Source organism: Oncorhynchus gorbuscha, unplaced genomic scaffold (genome assembly GCF_021184085.1).
Source record: "Oncorhynchus gorbuscha isolate QuinsamMale2020 ecotype Even-year unplaced genomic scaffold, OgorEven_v1.0 Un_scaffold_1859, whole genome shotgun sequence".
Classification (NCBI taxonomy): Eukaryota; Metazoa; Chordata; class Actinopteri; order Salmoniformes; family Salmonidae; genus Oncorhynchus; species Oncorhynchus gorbuscha.
In genome coordinates this window covers 69,330-86,511 of record NW_025746522.1, presented here as the reverse complement: position 1 = coordinate 86,511, position 17,182 = coordinate 69,330, and the positions used below count along the sequence as shown (strand labels likewise).

General features: G+C 42.8%; 1 protein-coding gene across 2 annotated transcripts; it reads left to right on the top strand.

Annotated features, from left to right (window-relative positions):
* Window positions 1-4,872: 4,872 nt before the first annotated feature.
* Window positions 4,873-15,231, top strand: LOC124024449 (zinc finger protein 501-like). 2 transcript variants are annotated; one of them, XM_046338342.1, is made up of 5 exons: window positions 4,873-4,977; window positions 6,646-6,894; window positions 8,899-9,132; window positions 13,152-13,400; window positions 14,092-15,231. In XM_046338342.1, exons 2-5 carry the CDS (start codon window positions 6,792-6,794, stop codon window positions 15,006-15,008), a joined length of 1,503 nt encoding a protein of 500 aa, XP_046194298.1. In that variant the 5' UTR covers window positions 4,873-4,977; window positions 6,646-6,791; the 3' UTR covers window positions 15,009-15,231. The 2 variants fall into 2 exon arrangements, with proteins under 2 accessions (XP_046194298.1, XP_046194300.1); XM_046338344.1 differs by lacking the exon at window positions 4,873-4,977 and adding an exon at window positions 5,916-6,099.
* Window positions 15,232-17,182: the final 1,951 nt, after the last annotated feature.

The window sequence follows — 17,182 nt, the reverse complement described above, 5'->3', positions numbered from 1 at the left end:
TTTATTTTTTTATATTACGGATAACCAGGGGCACACTAACACCATTTACAAGCAAAGCATTTGTTTTCAGTGAGTCTGCCAGATCAGAGGCAGTAGGGAGAACCAGGGATGATATCTTGATAAGTGTGTGAATTGGACCATTTTCTGTCCTGCTAATCATAAAAAATGTAATGAGTACTTTTGGGTGTCAGGGAAAATGTTTGGAGTAAAAACTACATTATTTACTTTAGGAATTTGCCACAGGATATCTAAACATCATTGCCAATCAGGTGCATCCCTTCACTGCAGCAGTTTATCCATCTGCAAATGGATTCTTTCAGCAGGATTATGCCACAAGGTTTGTCCAGGAATGATTCCAAGAACATTACTTCTTTGTCCATCTGTGGGAGGAGATGAAATGAGCTATTCGGAGTAGATCCATTCGCAGCCAACTTGACACAATTGTGGGAAGCATTGGAGTCGACATGGACCAGCATCCCTTTGGAACGCACACAACACCTTGGACAGTCTATGCTCCGACGATTTGAGGCTGTTCTGAGGGCAAAGGGGGGTGCAACTCAATATTAGAAAAGTGTTTCAAATATTTTGTACTAGGGATGCACCGATATGGCATTTTTGGCCAATACGATATCCAATATTTTCCTTGCCAAAAGAATGATACCGATATTTACAATGTTAGCGGCCTGTTAAGCATTTTAGCACAGTTAAATAGTTAACACACACACGGATGCAGCGGTCTGCAAGAGGCATCACTACAGTCCCGGGTTTGAATGCTGGCTGTATCAAATCCGGATGTGATTGAGAGTCCCATAGGGCCGGGCACAATTGGCCCAGTGTCGTCCGGGGTAGTCCGTCCTTGTAAATAAGCATTTTGTTCTTAACCGATTTGCCTAGTTAAGTAAAGGTTACACACACCACACCACACCGACCAAACAGTTATTTTGTTAGCATTTACTTATGTCCCCATTACCAGTACAACATACTTTCACTTACTTGCTGTGCTGTTTCATCGTTCAGTTGTTTCATTCTCAACCAGGATTTCATCATACATGTCAAGCAGTGAAGTTTCAGCTCTGTCTGTCCGTAGCCTCTCTTCCTCATGTTCTCTTTCACTGTGTCCGTTTCCATCTTGTCCAGCTGTTTATGTAACATCAATCAAATTCAATCAATCAAATTTTATTTATATAGCCCTTCGTACATCAGCTGATATCTCAAAGTGCTGTACAGAAACCCAGCCTAAAACCCCAAACAGCAAGCAATGCAGGTGTAGAAGCACGGTGGCTAGGAAAAACTCCCTAGAAAGGCCAAAACCTAGGAAGAAACCTAGAGAGGAACCAGGCTGTGTGGGGTGGCCAGTCCTCTTCTGGCTGTGCTGGTTGGAGATTATAACAGAACATGGCCAAGATGTTCAAATGTTCATAAATGACCAGCATGGTCAAATAATAATAAGGCAGACCAGTTGAAACTGGAACAGAAGCATGGCCAGGTGGACTGGGGACAGTGAGGTGCCATCATGTCAGGTAGTCCTGGGGCATGGTCCTAGGGCTCAGGTCCTCCGAGAGAGAGAAAGAAAGAAGGAGAGAATTAGAGAACGCACACTTAGATTCACACAGGACACCGAATAGGACAGAAGTACTCCAGATATAACAAATTGACCCTAACCCCCCCGACACAAACTACTGCAGCATAAATACTGGAGGTTGAGACAGGAGGGTTCAGGAGACACTGTGGCCCCATTCGAGGACACCCCCGGACAGGGCCAAACAGGAAGGATATAACTCCACCCAATTTGCCAAAGCACAGCCCGCACACCACTAGAGGGATATCTTCAACCACCAACTTACCATCCTGAGACAAGGCTGACGTTTACATGTCACGTAAACCCTGTTACTTGTCTGCATGAAGTAGTGGTCCTTGTACCGAGCATCGAGCGTGATGGCAACACAGTAAAGAGGCTCAGAGAGAATGCCATTGAATCGCTTGTTCACAGCATCAAGTACTTTTGTAAGTTAACCCCACGGTCTGTGTTGGGCAGTTTTGTTGAGAAGGGGTTTCAATGCCATGACAGAGGGTATCATTTCTGCTGCAGTTGCAATAGGGCTTTCCTCAGTACGAAATCCTCATCGACCCACTGCAGTCAGATTCAGTATGCTCGTGGGGCTGACATCGCTGGTCCAAATATCAGTTGTGAAGCTAATAGCAGTGACACCCATAGATGTGCGTTTTAACAATTCTGTGTAACTCCGGTAGGGCACTGTAGCTCCCTTCAGTAACCTCGAGCACAACCGTTCCTTGATTTTAACTGGCGGCTTTATTCTGTAGTTTTAGTCAGAATTATCAACTTCCGTGAGAACTATAAAGTAAATGAAAAATACAGTTAAGCACACTCTTACAACCTTATCTTATGAGTGACTTATTAGCTTGGTATAACTCTGAAGTGCTTACATACATAAAAGTTTAACCGGCGTTATAATGGGTTCAGATTAAATCAAATTTATTTATATAGCCCTTCGTATATCAGCTGATATCTCAAAGTGCTGTACAGAAACCCAGCCTAAAACCCCAAACAGCAAGCAATGCAGGTGTAGAAGCACGGTGGCTATGAAAAACTCCATAGAAAGGCCAAAACCTAGGAAGAAACCTAGAGAGGAACCAGGCTATGTGGGGTGGCCAGTCCTCTTCTGGCTGTGCCTGGTGGAGATTATAACAGAACATGGCCAAGATGTTCAAATGTTCATAAATGACCAGCATGGGCGTATAATAATAAATCAGAACAGTTGAAACTGGAGCAGCAGCACGGTCAGGTGGACTGGGGACAGCAAGGAGTCATCATGTCAGGTAGTCCTGGGGCATGGTCCTAGGGCTCAGGTCCTCTGAGAGAGAGAAAGAAAGAGAGAAGGAGAGAATTAGAGAACGCACACTTAGATTCACACAGGACACCGAATAGGACAGGAGAAGTACTCCAGATATAACAAACTGACCCTAGCCCCCCGACACAAACTACTGCAGCATAAATACTGGAGGCTGAGACAGGAGGGGTCAGGAGACACTGTGGCCCCATCCGAGGACACCCCCGGACAGGGCCAAACAGGAAGGATATAACCCCACCCACTTTGCCAAAGCACAGCCCCCACACCACTAGAGGGAAATCTTCAACCACCAACTTACCATCCTGAGACAAGGCTAAGTATAGCCCACAAAGATCTCGGCCATGGCACCAACCCAGACAGGATGACCACATGAATTAAACATTAAACACATGAATAAAGGAAAAAATACCTCATTGGCTGCTTATTACAGAAGGGAGGAAATCAAACTTCACACTTATTATTCCTGGCATGAATTCACACTTCATCCTAACATACACTCTTCAACCTTTATGAACTACACCCGATGACATGAAAACTTAGCTAACGCAGCGCAGGGTTGCCTTCCCTCCAAAAGTGTGTTGCTTCAATAAGGTTCCCCATTACAACAGTATTAGCTACGTAGTTCCGCTTGTATTATCATTTCCCCCGCACAGCGGAGGACAAACAATTCAAACAATTCAAACAAAAGACAACGACATAACCTGTAAGTCTAACTGTCAGTTACAGGCACCATATGAAAAATACTGTGTTCTGGGGATTGACCAGTCGGCGAAAGCCAACGTCATCCACGACAGAGGACGGTTGATTGTCAAGGGCAATGAATTCCATTATCTTGGCGTTAACGGATTTCGCCTTTGAGTTGTCTCGCTGAAATTTTCTTACTCTTTCAAATGACTGCTTGACTTGAACTTGTTTAGTTGTTGGAAGTGTGCACTTAGTATTTTTCTGCTTTTGTTCTGAGTCGTGCTGTATTTTTTGTGGCGTCATTACGTCATCTACCTACGTTATAGGTATGCATGTCTACTTTGACATCGGTTTTTCACATCCGCATTAAATCGGTTGTTAAACCGTTGTTGCCATTTTTAGCTATTATCGTCCGATTCCGATATGCTCAACGATATATTGCGCATCCCTATTTTGTACACTCCGTGTATATCATATAAAGATGGTGTAATGATCCGTTTTTAGCATCAATTTGGGTGGATTATTTTATTACTAAACAACTTTTGTTTATTGATAAACAAGCTGTGAATCAACTACTTGTGTTTATTAAATTGTATTTTAATACTAGAAGCATTAAACCATCTGGAGTAACGCAGTTTAACCATCTGCAGTAACGCAGTTACAACCATCTGCAGTAACGCAGTTATAACCATCTGCAGTAACGCAGTCACAACTATCTGCAGTAACGCAGTTATAACCATCTGCAGTAACGCGCCACTCGGGACACTCAATCCGAAAAGAGTTTAATGCTTATCAATTGCCTTGCACAACGTATCAAAATACTAAAATACAACTTAAACAGAACTATTAAATTATTTAATTTAAATGTTATGGTATTTTTTGATCACAGAAGCAATTATAAAATATGGACAAATAAATAAATAAATGTTAATTATATAAAGCAGCCCGTGTAATCATCTGCAAGAGATTAGCCCCAAATCGGCCCGAGCCCCAAGTAATACATTTGGGCCAGATAACTCACATCGGAATCGGCCCGAGCTCAATCCCGGTATCCTAGTTTTTAGTAATACTGCCTAAGGTGGCCCAGACCCAGACAGGCCACAAGACGTCGGACGTGTCTGACTCTCAGCGGAGTACCGCGACTTTCTTGAATCGGCCCAGATCCACTGTGCTAGCTGGGATGGGACACCATTCCACAGGCCACAATCAACTCCCTGCAAAATAGATGTGTCCCGGCGGAGGCAGCGACCCCTTCTCATGTAATGGGGTTGGGTCATCCCAAGGATCCCGGAATGCACGGACGGTATTAGTGGGGGAACAGGAAGTTCCGGACAGAAGCGCACCATTATTCAGTGTAAAGAAAGCGCCAGAACGGTGCAGTCAATAAGATAACATTCTTGTCCTTTTCTATAAATTACTACAGGTATGTAATAGCACGTTTAAACATTCTAATATCGAAAGAACATGTCGTACCATTTTTGGTAATACATCCGTCAAGGTATTATCACGTTGGGTAAAGGTGTGATGTGTTATTTTTGTGTCGAGCCGAGTGAAGAACGTGATAATGTTAACTATTTTACAAGTTACATAGTTAGAGCCTTTGGGGTTTGTCTGGGTGGATGTACATCGTTTTCTCAAGGTACTTTCATAAAGAATATATTGACTTGAGATTTCTGAATTCGTTTTACAATGTATTAGTTTTGTGTCAAATTCACAAGCTGGTAAAATGGCGGCGGCACTCGGTTTGCGTCATTTACATTTACATTTAAGTCATTTAGCAGACGCTCTTATCCAGAGCGACTTACAAATTGGTGCATTCACCTTATGACATCCAGTGGAACAGTCACTTTACAATAGTGCATCTAAATCTTAAAGGGGGGAGGGAATACTTATCCTATCCTAGGTATTCCTTAAAGAGGTGGGGTTTCAGGTGTCTCCGGAAGGTGGTGATTGACTCCGCTGTCCTGGCGTCGTGAGGGAGTTTGTTCCACCATTGGGGGGCCAGAGCAGCGAACAGTTTTGACTGGGCTGAGCGGGAGCTGTACTTCCTCAGTGGTAGGGAGGCGAGCAGGCCAGAGGTGGATGAACGCAGTGCCCTTGTTTGGGTGTAGGGCCTGATCAGAGCCTGGAGGTACTGAGGTGCCGTTCCCCTCACAGCTCCGTAGGCAAGCACCATGGTCTTGTAGCGGATGCGAGCTTCAACTGGAAGCCAGTGGAGAAAACGGAGGAGCGGGGTGACGTGAGAGAACTTGGGAAGGTTGAACACCAGACGGGCTGCGGCGTTCTGGATGAGTTGAAGGGGTTTAATGGCACAGGCAGGGAGCCCAGCCAACAGCGAGTTGCAGTAATCCAGACGGGAGATGACAAGTGCCTGGATTAGGACCTGCACCGCTTCCTGTGTGAGGCAGGGTCGTACTCTGCGGATGTTGTAGACTCTAGCATGAACCTACAGGAACGGGCCACCGCGTCAACAGACTTCAGTCCAGGCAGAGTGGATGCAGCAGAGAGACCATTTCACGGCTGCACTACTATTTTAACGTTTAATGTAATGATTATCAGTTTTCTACATGTGTACTAATATTCAGACTATTTAAGTTATCGTTGTCTATAAATATTACTATGGTGTGAACGGAAATACTATTGTTTTTTTGATTGAAATAACACAGTGAAGACAAGGTTATTCAGGAAAATAGTACATAATGCTCCCTAAAATACTGCAACCTCGTACTAAATGGTTTTTGAGTCATTTATGCATTTATGTGAATTCAGGAAATCTACCATAGATTAAGTGCGCTTAATTGTGTAGCCTGATTTAAAGCGTAAACGTTGTCTGATGTAAAGGAATTCATGTTTTGTTGTCAATGCTGAGCTACCAGATCTACTGAAATTAGATCAGTGCGTGACTTGGACAGGAGCTGAGTACCGGCACCTCAAATGTATATTGTTTGAGCTCATGTTCCTCTTATAGAATATTAGCTCAACAGTAGTGTGGTACTCCTGCACTTGAATTTAAATAGTATTTTTTGAGAGTAAAGAAAGTGCCAGAACTGATAAGACAATAACTTTAGTCTTTTTCTCTTTATTACTACAGACCGACTCAGATTAAGTCTGAGGCTGGTAACATCAACAGTGAGGACAAACCCAGCCTGCCTCTCTCCTTTAACACTGAGTCCAAACCTACAGTCACTGGGTCCTGATTGTGTCAGTGGAGCCCAGTTTGCACTGCAGCATCCAGAGATGGCATCAGTGAAGCTGGAAGACTGCAGTCAAACACTGGAGCTGAATGTCAACATTAAAGATGAAGAAGAGGAGGAGAAGATTGGGGGATCTGTTAGTTATGGTAAGAGCAGGTTCTGTCTATCCAAGTTTGTGTACTGGCATAGAGCAGTGGGGTGGAGACACTTGCAGAAGTTGGCCTTTTATGGTAAGAGCAGGTTCCATCTAACTAAGTTTGTTGTTCATTCCAACTTCCCACTGTGTATGAAAAGTTGCAGTAGAACTGTTTCATGATGAACTGTTTCAATGAGAAGGTAGATGTTATTTCATGCTACTGACACTTTCATGGTTTGACATCAGTATTGTCAGCATTTGTTTTATTCACTGAGCTGTCTGGAGTGATCAGAGAGCAGACTAAAGAAGTGAAGTGGACAAACTGCCAGTGTTTTAAAGTTCTATGAAATGAGTCTGTGTCGTTACTAACCCTTGTGATAGTGAGTAGAGGATGATATAGATCATCATTTTCATGATTTTTGAGATACTTTTAGAATAGTTTTATTCCCCATTGGATTGCACAGCCTGCTGATATGAATACATACAGTACCAGCCTACTGATATGAATACATACACTACCAGCCTACTGATATGAGTACATACAGTACCAGCCTACTGATATGAATACATACAGTACCAGCCTGTTGATATGAATACATACACTACCAGCCTGTTGATATGAATACATACAGTACCAGCCTACTGATATGAATACATACACTACCAGCCTACTGATATGAGTACATACAGTACCAGCCTACTGATATGAATACATACACTACCAGCCTACTGATATGAATACATACAGTACCAGCCTACTGATATGAATACATACAGTACCAGCCTACTGATATGAATACATACACTACCAGCCTACTGATATGAATACATACACTACCAGCCTACTGATATGAATACATACAGTACCAGACTACTGATATGAATACATACAGTACCAGCCTACTGATATGAATACATACAGTACCAGCCTGCTGATATGAATACATACAGTACCAGCCTAGTGATATGAATACATACAGTACCAGCCTGCTGATATGAGTACATACAGTACCAGCCTACTGATATGAATACATACAGTGCATTCGCAAACGATTTAGACCCCATGACTTTTTCCACATTTTTACGTTACAGCCCTTTTCTAAAAATAGATTAAATAAATGTTTCTCATCAATCTACACACAATACGCCATAATGACAAAGCAAAAAAAGGTTTATAATTGTTTTCACATTTATAAAATATTTAAAACAGAAATAACTTATTTACTTAAGTATTCAGACTCTTTGCTATGAGACTCGACATTGAGCTCAGGTGCATCTTGTGTCCATTGATCATCCTTGAGATATTTCTACAACTTGATTGTTGTCAACCTGTGGTAAATTCAATTGATTGGACATGATTTGGAAAGGCACACACCTGGCTATATAAGGTCCCACATTTGACAGTGCATGTCAGAGCAAGAACGAAGCCATGAGGTTGAAGGAATTGTCCGTAGATCTCCATGAAAGGAGAAATTCACAAGCTGGTAAAATGGCGGCGCCCAGTCGGTCTGCAGTAACAGACTTCAGTGCAGCAGAGAGACAATTTTACAGTTGCACTACTGTTTTGAAACCAAATGTAATAATTATCTGTTTTCTACATGTGTCATAACATTCAGACACATTCAGTTGTTTCTGTTTTTATCTATAAATTTACTGTGGTGTGAACAGGACATACAATTGGTTTTTGATGTAAAACAGTGAATACAAGGTTAAGTAAAATAGCACTTAGTGATGCCTAAAACACTGCAACCTTGTACTAAATGTTTGAGGCATTTATGCATTTATCTACTAAAGGTTAAGTATTGTCTCAAAAGTATTGTGGAGCTCCTGCACCTAAATATAAAGAGTACCAGCACCCAAAACGTTTATCAGCAACTATTTCAGTCCAAGTCAAGCACTGAATTAGATAATTGAACAATAAAAAATATAATATATTTTTAGGGAATGAAGAAAGTGCCAGAACTTATGACAATAATGTTTGTGTCCGTTTCTCTTCTACTACTTTCTTACTCAGGTATGAGGCCGGTAACATCAACAGTGAGGACAAACCCAGCCTGCCTCTCTCTTTCCACACTGAGTCCAAACCTACAGTCACTGGGTCCTGATTGTGACACTGGAGGCCAGTTTCTACAGCAGGATCCAGAGATGACATCAGTGAAGCTGGAAGACTGCAGTCAAACACTGGAGCTGAATGTCAACATTAAAGATGAAGAAGAGGAGGAGAAGATTGGTAAATCTGTTTCTCATGGTAAGAGCAGGTTCTATCTATTATCTATCTGTTACTAATAACCCTTGTGATGTTGAGTTGATGATACACCTCATCATTTTCATGACTTATGATATACTTTAGTTTTTTATATTCCCCTTTTGTATTGCACAGCCTTTTTACATGAATACGTACAGGTAGCCTAGTGGTTAGAGAGTTGGCCAGTCAATTAAAGGCTGCTGGATCGAATCCCAGAGCTGACTAGATAAAAATTCACAAGCTGGTAAAATGGCAGCGCCCAGTCGGTTTGTGTCAACAGACTTCAGTGCAGGCAGTGCGGGTGCAGCAGAGAGACATTTTTACTGCTGTTTTGACGCTAAATGTTATGATTATTGGTTTTCTACATGTGTAATATTCAGACACATTTGTCCGTAGAGCTCCATGAAAAGGATTATGCCGAGGCACCGATCTGGGGGAGGGAACCAAAACATTACTGCAGTGTTTATTTGTCTTTTATTTAACATTTTATTTAACTAGGCAAGTCGGTTAAGAACAAATGTTTATTATTCACTGACTGCCTAACCCGGACGATGCTGGGTCAATTGTGTGCCGTCCTATGGGACTTCTGATCACGGCCAGTTGAGATGCAGCCAGGAAACGAACCCGTGTTTGCAGTGATGTCTCTAGCACTGAGATGCAGTGCCTTCGACCGCTGTGCCACTCGGGAGCACCTTGAAGTGTTGAAGGTCCCCAAGAACACAGTGGCCTCCATCATTGTGGTCCTTCTGTAGCTCAGTTGGTAGAGCATGGCGCTTGTAACGCCAGGGTAGTGGGTTCGATTCCCGGGACCACCCATACGTAGAATGTATGCACACATGACTGTAAGTCGCTTTGGATAAAAGCGTCTGCTAAATGGCATATATTATTAATTATTATTATCATTCATTGTTTTTTTTTTTATACACATTTATTAGTTCCAATTAGGACAATCAACAATTACGGAATGAGTCATAATGATATTTATTCTACCAATAATAGATACAAGCAGTAATGTTCATCTGTTGATGGATTACGTTGCATTTGTTACCATGGGTTCATAATTTGCTGAGCTCAAGGAGCTCATTTCTGGTGTGATTTTTTTAATACCAAGATATGTGAAACCTGGTTCTGTATTCACAAATAGATGCTGTACAACTGGATTCAGTATCTTGTTTGTTGAGGAAAAGGATGGAAGATTTTTTTTATATTAACTTTAAACCCAAAAAACGGACAAGTTGTGAATTAAATTGGAGAGGGAAGGGTTCTTTAGATGTGTTAGGAATAAGAGGGTTTCATCAGCATACAGGGCCACTCTTTGTTCAAAATCTGTTTTAATTCCACTAATTAACGGTTGGGCCCTTACTGCAATGGCAAAGGGTTCTATAGCTAAAAGAAAGAGCCCTGGACTGTCTGGACATCCTTGTCTCGTGCCCCCGAAAAATCTTAAAATGTTGTGAAATCAAGTTGTTAGTGTCAATGTCTGTAGTGGGGTCGGTATATCATCTCTTAATCCATTTTACAGAAGTAGTTCCCAAATCTCTGAAATAAGACAGCTCAACTCTATGGAATTCCTTTTCTGCTTCAAGTGAGAGAATGGCAGTATCAGGGGACCCTTCACATGTGCACTATGTTTAGTACTCTCCTCACATTGTGAAAACCTTGGTTTTTCACGAAGCCATTTTGGTCTTGGTGTATTAGATATGGGAGCAGTCTATCCAATCTCCTGGCTAAGGCTTTAGCACTAATTCTTGAGTCGGATTTCAGAACATTTACATTTACATTTAAGTCATTTAGCAGACGCTCTTATCCAGAGCGACTTACAAATTGGTGCATTCACCTTATGACATCCAGTGGAACAGTCACTTTACAATAGTGCATCTAAATCTTAAATTTTGGGGGGGGTGAGAGGGAATACTTATCCTATCCTAGGTATTCCTTAAAGAGGTGGGGTTTCAGGTGTCTCCGGAAGGTGGTGATTGACTCCGCTGTCCTGGCGTCGTGAGGGAGTTTGTTCCACCATTGGGGGGCCAGAGCAGCGAACAGTTTTGACTGGGCTGAGCGGGAGCTGTACTTCCTCAGTGGTAGGGAGGCGAGCAGGCCAGAGGTGGATGAACGCAGTGCCCTTGTTTGGGTGTAGGGCCTGATCAGAGCCTGGAGGTAATGAGGTGCCGTTCCCCTCACAGCTCCGTAGGCAAGCACCATGGTCTTGTAGCGGATGCGAGCTTCAACTGGAAGCCAGTGGAGAGAACGGAGGAGCGGGGTGACGTGAGAGAACTTGGGAAGGTTGAACACCAGACGGGCTGCGGCGTTCTGGATGAGTTGAAGGGGTTTAATGGCACAGGCAGGGAGCCCAGCCAACAGCGAGTTGCAGTAATCCAGACGGGAGATGACAAGTGCCTGGATTAGGACCTGCGCCGCTTCCTGTGTGAGGCAGGGTCGTACTCTGCGGATGTTGTAGAGCATGAACCTACAGGAACGGGCCACCGCCTTGATGTTGGTTGAGAACGACAGGGTGTTGACCAGGATCACGCCAAGGTTCTTAGCGCTCTGGGAGGAGGACACAATGGAGTTGTCAACCGTGATGGCGAGATCATGGAACGGGCAGTCCTTCCCCGGGAGGAAGAGCAGATCCGTCTTGCCGAGGTTCAGCTTGAGGTGGTGATCCGTCATCCACACTGATATGTCTGCCAGACATGCAGAGATGCGATTCGCCACCTGGTCATCAGAAGGGGGAAAGGAGAAGATTATTTGTGTGTCGTCTGCATAGCAATGATAGGAGAGACCATGTGAGGTTATGACAGAGCCAAGTGACTTGGTGTATAGCGAGAATAGGAGAGGGCCTAGAACAGAGCCCTGGGGGACACCAGTGGTGAGAGCGCGTGGTGAGGAGACAGATTCTCGCCACGCCACCTGGTAGGAGCGACCTGTCAGGTAGGACGCAATCCAAGCGTGGGCCGCGCCGGAGATGCCCAACTCTGAGAGGGTGGAGAGGAGGATCTGATGGTTCACAGTATCGAAGGCAGCCGATAGATCTAGAAGGATGAGAGCAGAGGAGAGAGTTAGCTTTAGCAGTGCGGAGCGCCTCCGTGATACAGAGGAGAGCAGTCTCAGTTGAATGACTAGTCTTGAAACCTGACTGATTTGGATCAAGAAGAGAAATTGGTCTAACTTTCACATTTTGTGAAGGTTAGACCTTCCCGACAGTAGTCATGCCTTTTGATTTGGCTACACACAATCCACAGCTAGATATTTAAAGGTAGGTTACCTGATCCTGTCAATCGGGTTCCCGGAACGAAAGACTATAGAACTGAGAGGTGCGGTTGGATCCGGTTGGATCTGGCTCAAATGAAGTACCAACCTTTTCATATTATGGGGTAGGGCCAAAGTGTGTATAAACGTTCTAATATCAAAACAACATGTTATACCATGCTATGTAACATCCGTTAAGGTATTATCACGTTGGGTAATGGTTTGTTATTTTTGTGTCAAACCAAGTGAACGTGAAACTGTTTTAAGTCAAACAAGGTTTGTCTGAATGGATGTACATAACTTCTTCAAGGTAATTTAATAAAAAATATATTTGAGATTACTGAGTTTGGTTAGCAAGTTATTGGTTTTGTGTGAATGAGTGATTTACGCATTTGGGAATTTGGGGAATCTGCTATAGGTTAAGTTAATTTACGTTGTGTAGACTAATTTTAAAGCGTGTACTTTGTCCAATTTGAATGAATTCGTGTTTTGTTACCTACTTCCTCTTTTGAAATGAGATGGACAGGAGCTGATTATTACCGCCACCTCAAATGTCTAGTGTTTGAGCTCATGTTCCCCTTATAGAATATTAGCTCAACAGTATTGTGGAGCTGCTGCACCTAAATATAAACAGTACCGGCACCTATTTCAGTCCAAGTCAAGCACTGAATTAAATAATTGAACAAAAATAAATATAATATTTATTTTTGAGAGTAAAGAAAGTGCCTGAACTGTCAAGACAACTTTTTTTCTGTTACTCGTTGTTACTACAGGACGACTAGAATTAAGTCTGAGGCCGGTAACATCAATAGTGAGGACAAACCCAGCCTGCCTCTCTCCTTCTACACTGAGTCCAAACCCACAGTCACTGGGTCCTGATTGTGACAGTGGAGCCCAGTTTGCACTGCAGGATCCAGAGATGACATCAGTGAAGCTGGAAGACTGCAGTCAAACACTGGAGCTGAATGTCAACAATAAAGATGAAGAAGAGGAGGAGAAGATTGGGAAATCTGTTAATCATGGTAAGAGCAGGTTCTATCTAAGTTTGTGTTATTCATTCCAACTTCCCACTGTGCAGGAAAAGTTGCTGTGGAACTATTTCAATGAGAAGGTAGATGTTATTTCATGCTACTGACACTTGCATGGTTTGACACCAGTATTTCCAGCATTTGTTTTATTCACTGGGCTGTCTGGAGTGATCAGAGTGGAGACTAAAGAATTGAAGTAAAAAAACTGCCAGTGTTTTAAAGTTCTATGAAATTAGTCTGTGTAGTTACTAACCCTTGTAATAGTGAGTGGAGGATGATATGAAATTAGTCTGTGTAGTTACTAACCCTTGTAATAGTGAGTGGAGGATGATATGAAATTAGTCTGTGTAGTTACTAACCCTTGTAATAGTGAGTGGAGGATGATATGAAATGAGTCTGTGTAGTTACTAACCCTTGTGATAGTGATTGGAGGATGATATGAAATGAGTCTGTGTAGTTACTAACCCTTGTGATAGTGAGTGGAGGATGATATGAAATGAGTCTGTGTAGTTACTAAAATGTAAACATTTGGTAGAAAGAAAACAAGACTCTCGGTCGACCAGGAATTTAAAAAAAATGTTGGGACAGCCCTAATAGCTTTATTTCCTGTATTGTACAGCCTGCTGATATGAAGTCATATGTATATCACACCAACTGACTGGTTCTTCTGATGTTGTTCACACAGGAGACCATGTTGAGACATTCTCTACATCTAGAGAGCAACAGCAGGAAGATCAGAGAGCTAAGAGGTCTCACCACTGCCCACATTGTGAGGAGATTTTCCCAATTCTATCAAAGCTAAAAATACACCTAAAAATACACACAGGAGAGAATCCGTATCCCTGTACTGACTGTGGGAAGAGATTCACAACATCAGGGAATCTGACAGTTCATCAGAGAGTGCACACTGGAGAGAAGCCTTACTCCTGCCCTGACTGTGGAAAGATTTTCTCTCGACTGGGCCACTTAAAAAGACATGAACATATACATACAGGAGTGAAGCCTTACTCCTGCTCTGACTGTGTTAAATGCTACACAACATCAGCTGAGCTAAAACTTCATCAGAGAGTGCACACTGGAGAGAAGCCTTACTCCTGCTCTGACTGTGGAAAGAGTTTCTCTCGACAGGGTTTTTTAAAAGCACATGAACATATACATACAGGAGTGAAGCCTTACTCCTGCTCTGACTGTGGGAAGATTTTCTCTCAACTGGGCAACTTAAAAACACATGAACGTATACATACAGGAGTGAAGCCTTACGCCTGCTCTGACTGTGTCAAATGCTTCACAACATCAACTGAGCTAAAAGTCCATCAGAGAACACACACAGGCGAGAAGCCTTACTCCTGCTCTGACTGTGGAAAGAGTATCTCTCTACTGTGCAACTTAAAAACACATGAACGTATACATACAGGAATGAAGCCTTACTCCTGCTCTGACTGTGTAAAATGCTTCACAACATCAGCTGAGCTAAAGGTTCATCAGAGAACACACACAGGCGAGAAGCCTTACTCTTGCTCTGACTGTGGAAAGAGTTTCTCTCAAATGTGCCACTTAAAAAGACACCAAGGTAAACATAAAGGAGAGAAGCCTTACCACTGATCTGACTGTAGAAAATTATTTTAAAAAGCTGAGCGAAAAGGTCATCAGAGAACAGACACAGGAGAGAAGCCTTACCTCTGCTCTTAATTTGGCAAGAGTAACTCAAGCAAAAGTATAAAGGTAGTTGGTTGTAAATATACCTTAGTATCAAAAGTAATCTTGATAAGTGCATGAATTGGACCATTTTCTGTCCTGCTAATCATTAAAAAAATGAAGTTGAGTACTTGTGTGTCAGGGAAAATTTATGGAGTTAAAAGTATTATTTACCCTAGGAATTTAGTGAAATAAAAGTAAAAGTTGTCAAAAATATAAATTGTAAAGTAAAGAACCCCAAAACTACTTAAAGAACTATAAGTACTTTACACCACTGCATGCATCCACGCCATGTGGCAGTGTGGTGGTGTGAAGGTGTGTTTTCAGGGCACACATTGGGCCCCTTGATAAAAGTTGAGTAGTGTTTGGAATGCCACAGAATATCTAAACATCATTGCCAGGTGCATCCCTTCATGGCAGCAGTGTATCCCATCTGCAAATTGATTCTTTCAGCAGGATAATGTCTTATGCCACTCCGATGACAAAGGGGGTGCAACTCAATATTAGGAAGGTGTTTCAAATATTTTGTACTAGGGATGCACCGATATGACATTTTTGGCAAATAAGATATCCAATATTTTCATTGCCAACAAACTACACCGATATTTAAAATGTTAGCGGCCTTTTAAGCATTCTAATACAGTTAAATAGTTAAAACACGGACGCAGCGTTTCACTACAGTCCCTGGTTTGAATCACATCCGGACGTGATTGAGAGCGCACAATTGGCCCAGCCTCGTCCGGGGTTGGTCGTTATTGTAAATAAGAATTTGTTCTTAACTAATTTGCCTAGTTAAGTAAAAGTTACACACTACAAACCACACCTACCAAAATGTTATTTTGTTGGCATTTACGTATGTCCCCATTACCAGTAAAACATCATCAAATCCGATTTATTTCACTTGCTGTACTGTTTTCGTTGTTCAGTTGTTTCATTCTCAACCAGGATTTCATCATACATGTCAAGCAGTGAAGTTTCAGCTCTGTCTGTCCGTAGCCTCTCTTCCTCATGTTCTCTTTCACTGTGTCCGTTTCCATCTTGTCCAGCTGTTTATGTAACATGTCACGTAAACCCTGTTACTTGTCTGCATCAAAGTAGCGGTCCTTGTACCGAGCATCGAGCATGATGGCGACACAGTAAAGAGACTCAGAGAGAATGCCACCGAATCGCTTTGTTCACAGCATTGAGTACTTTTGTAAGTTAACTGCCGACACACACAGTGGGGTTTTGTTGAGCAGGGGTTTCAATGCCATGAAAGAGGGTATCACGTCTGCTGCAGGCGCAGTTGATTAGCTTATTTCTCGAGACAGTTGTTGGATTGGCGCTAGGAGTGTGTTCATCAAATCAAATCAAATTTATTTATATAGCCCTTCGTACATCAGCTGATATCTCAAAGTGCTGTACAGAAACCCAGCCTAAAACCCCAAACAGCAAACAATGCAGGTGTAAAAGCACGGTGGCTAGGAAAAACTCCCTAGAAAGGCCAAAACCTAGGAAGAAACCTAGAGAGGAACCGGGCTATGTGGGGTGGCCAGTCCTCTTCTGGCTGTGCCGGGTAGAGATTATAACAGAACATGACCAAGATGTTCAAATGTTCATAAATGACCAGCATGGTCAAATAATAATAAGGCAGAACAGTTGAAACTGGAGCAGCAGCACAGTCAGGTGGACTGGGGACAGCAAGGAGCCATCATGTCAGGTAGTCCTGGGGCACGGTCCTAGGGCTCAGGTCCTCCGAGAGAGAGAAAGAAAGAGAGAATTAGAGAGAGCATATGTGGGGTGGCCAGTCCTCTTCTGGCTGTGCCGGGTGGAGATTATAACAGAACGTGGCCAAGATGTTCAAATGTTCATAAATGACCAGCATGGTTGAATAATAGTAAGGCAGAACAGTTGAAACTGGAGCAGGAGCATGGCCAGGTGGACTGGGGACAGCAAGGAGTCCTCATGTCAGGTAGTCCTGGGACATGGTCCTAGGGCCCAGGCCAGTTGAAACTGGAGCTGCAGCATGGCCAGGTGGACTGGGGACAGCAAGGAGTCATCATGTCAGGTAGTCCTGGGGCATGGTTCTAGGGCTCAGGTCC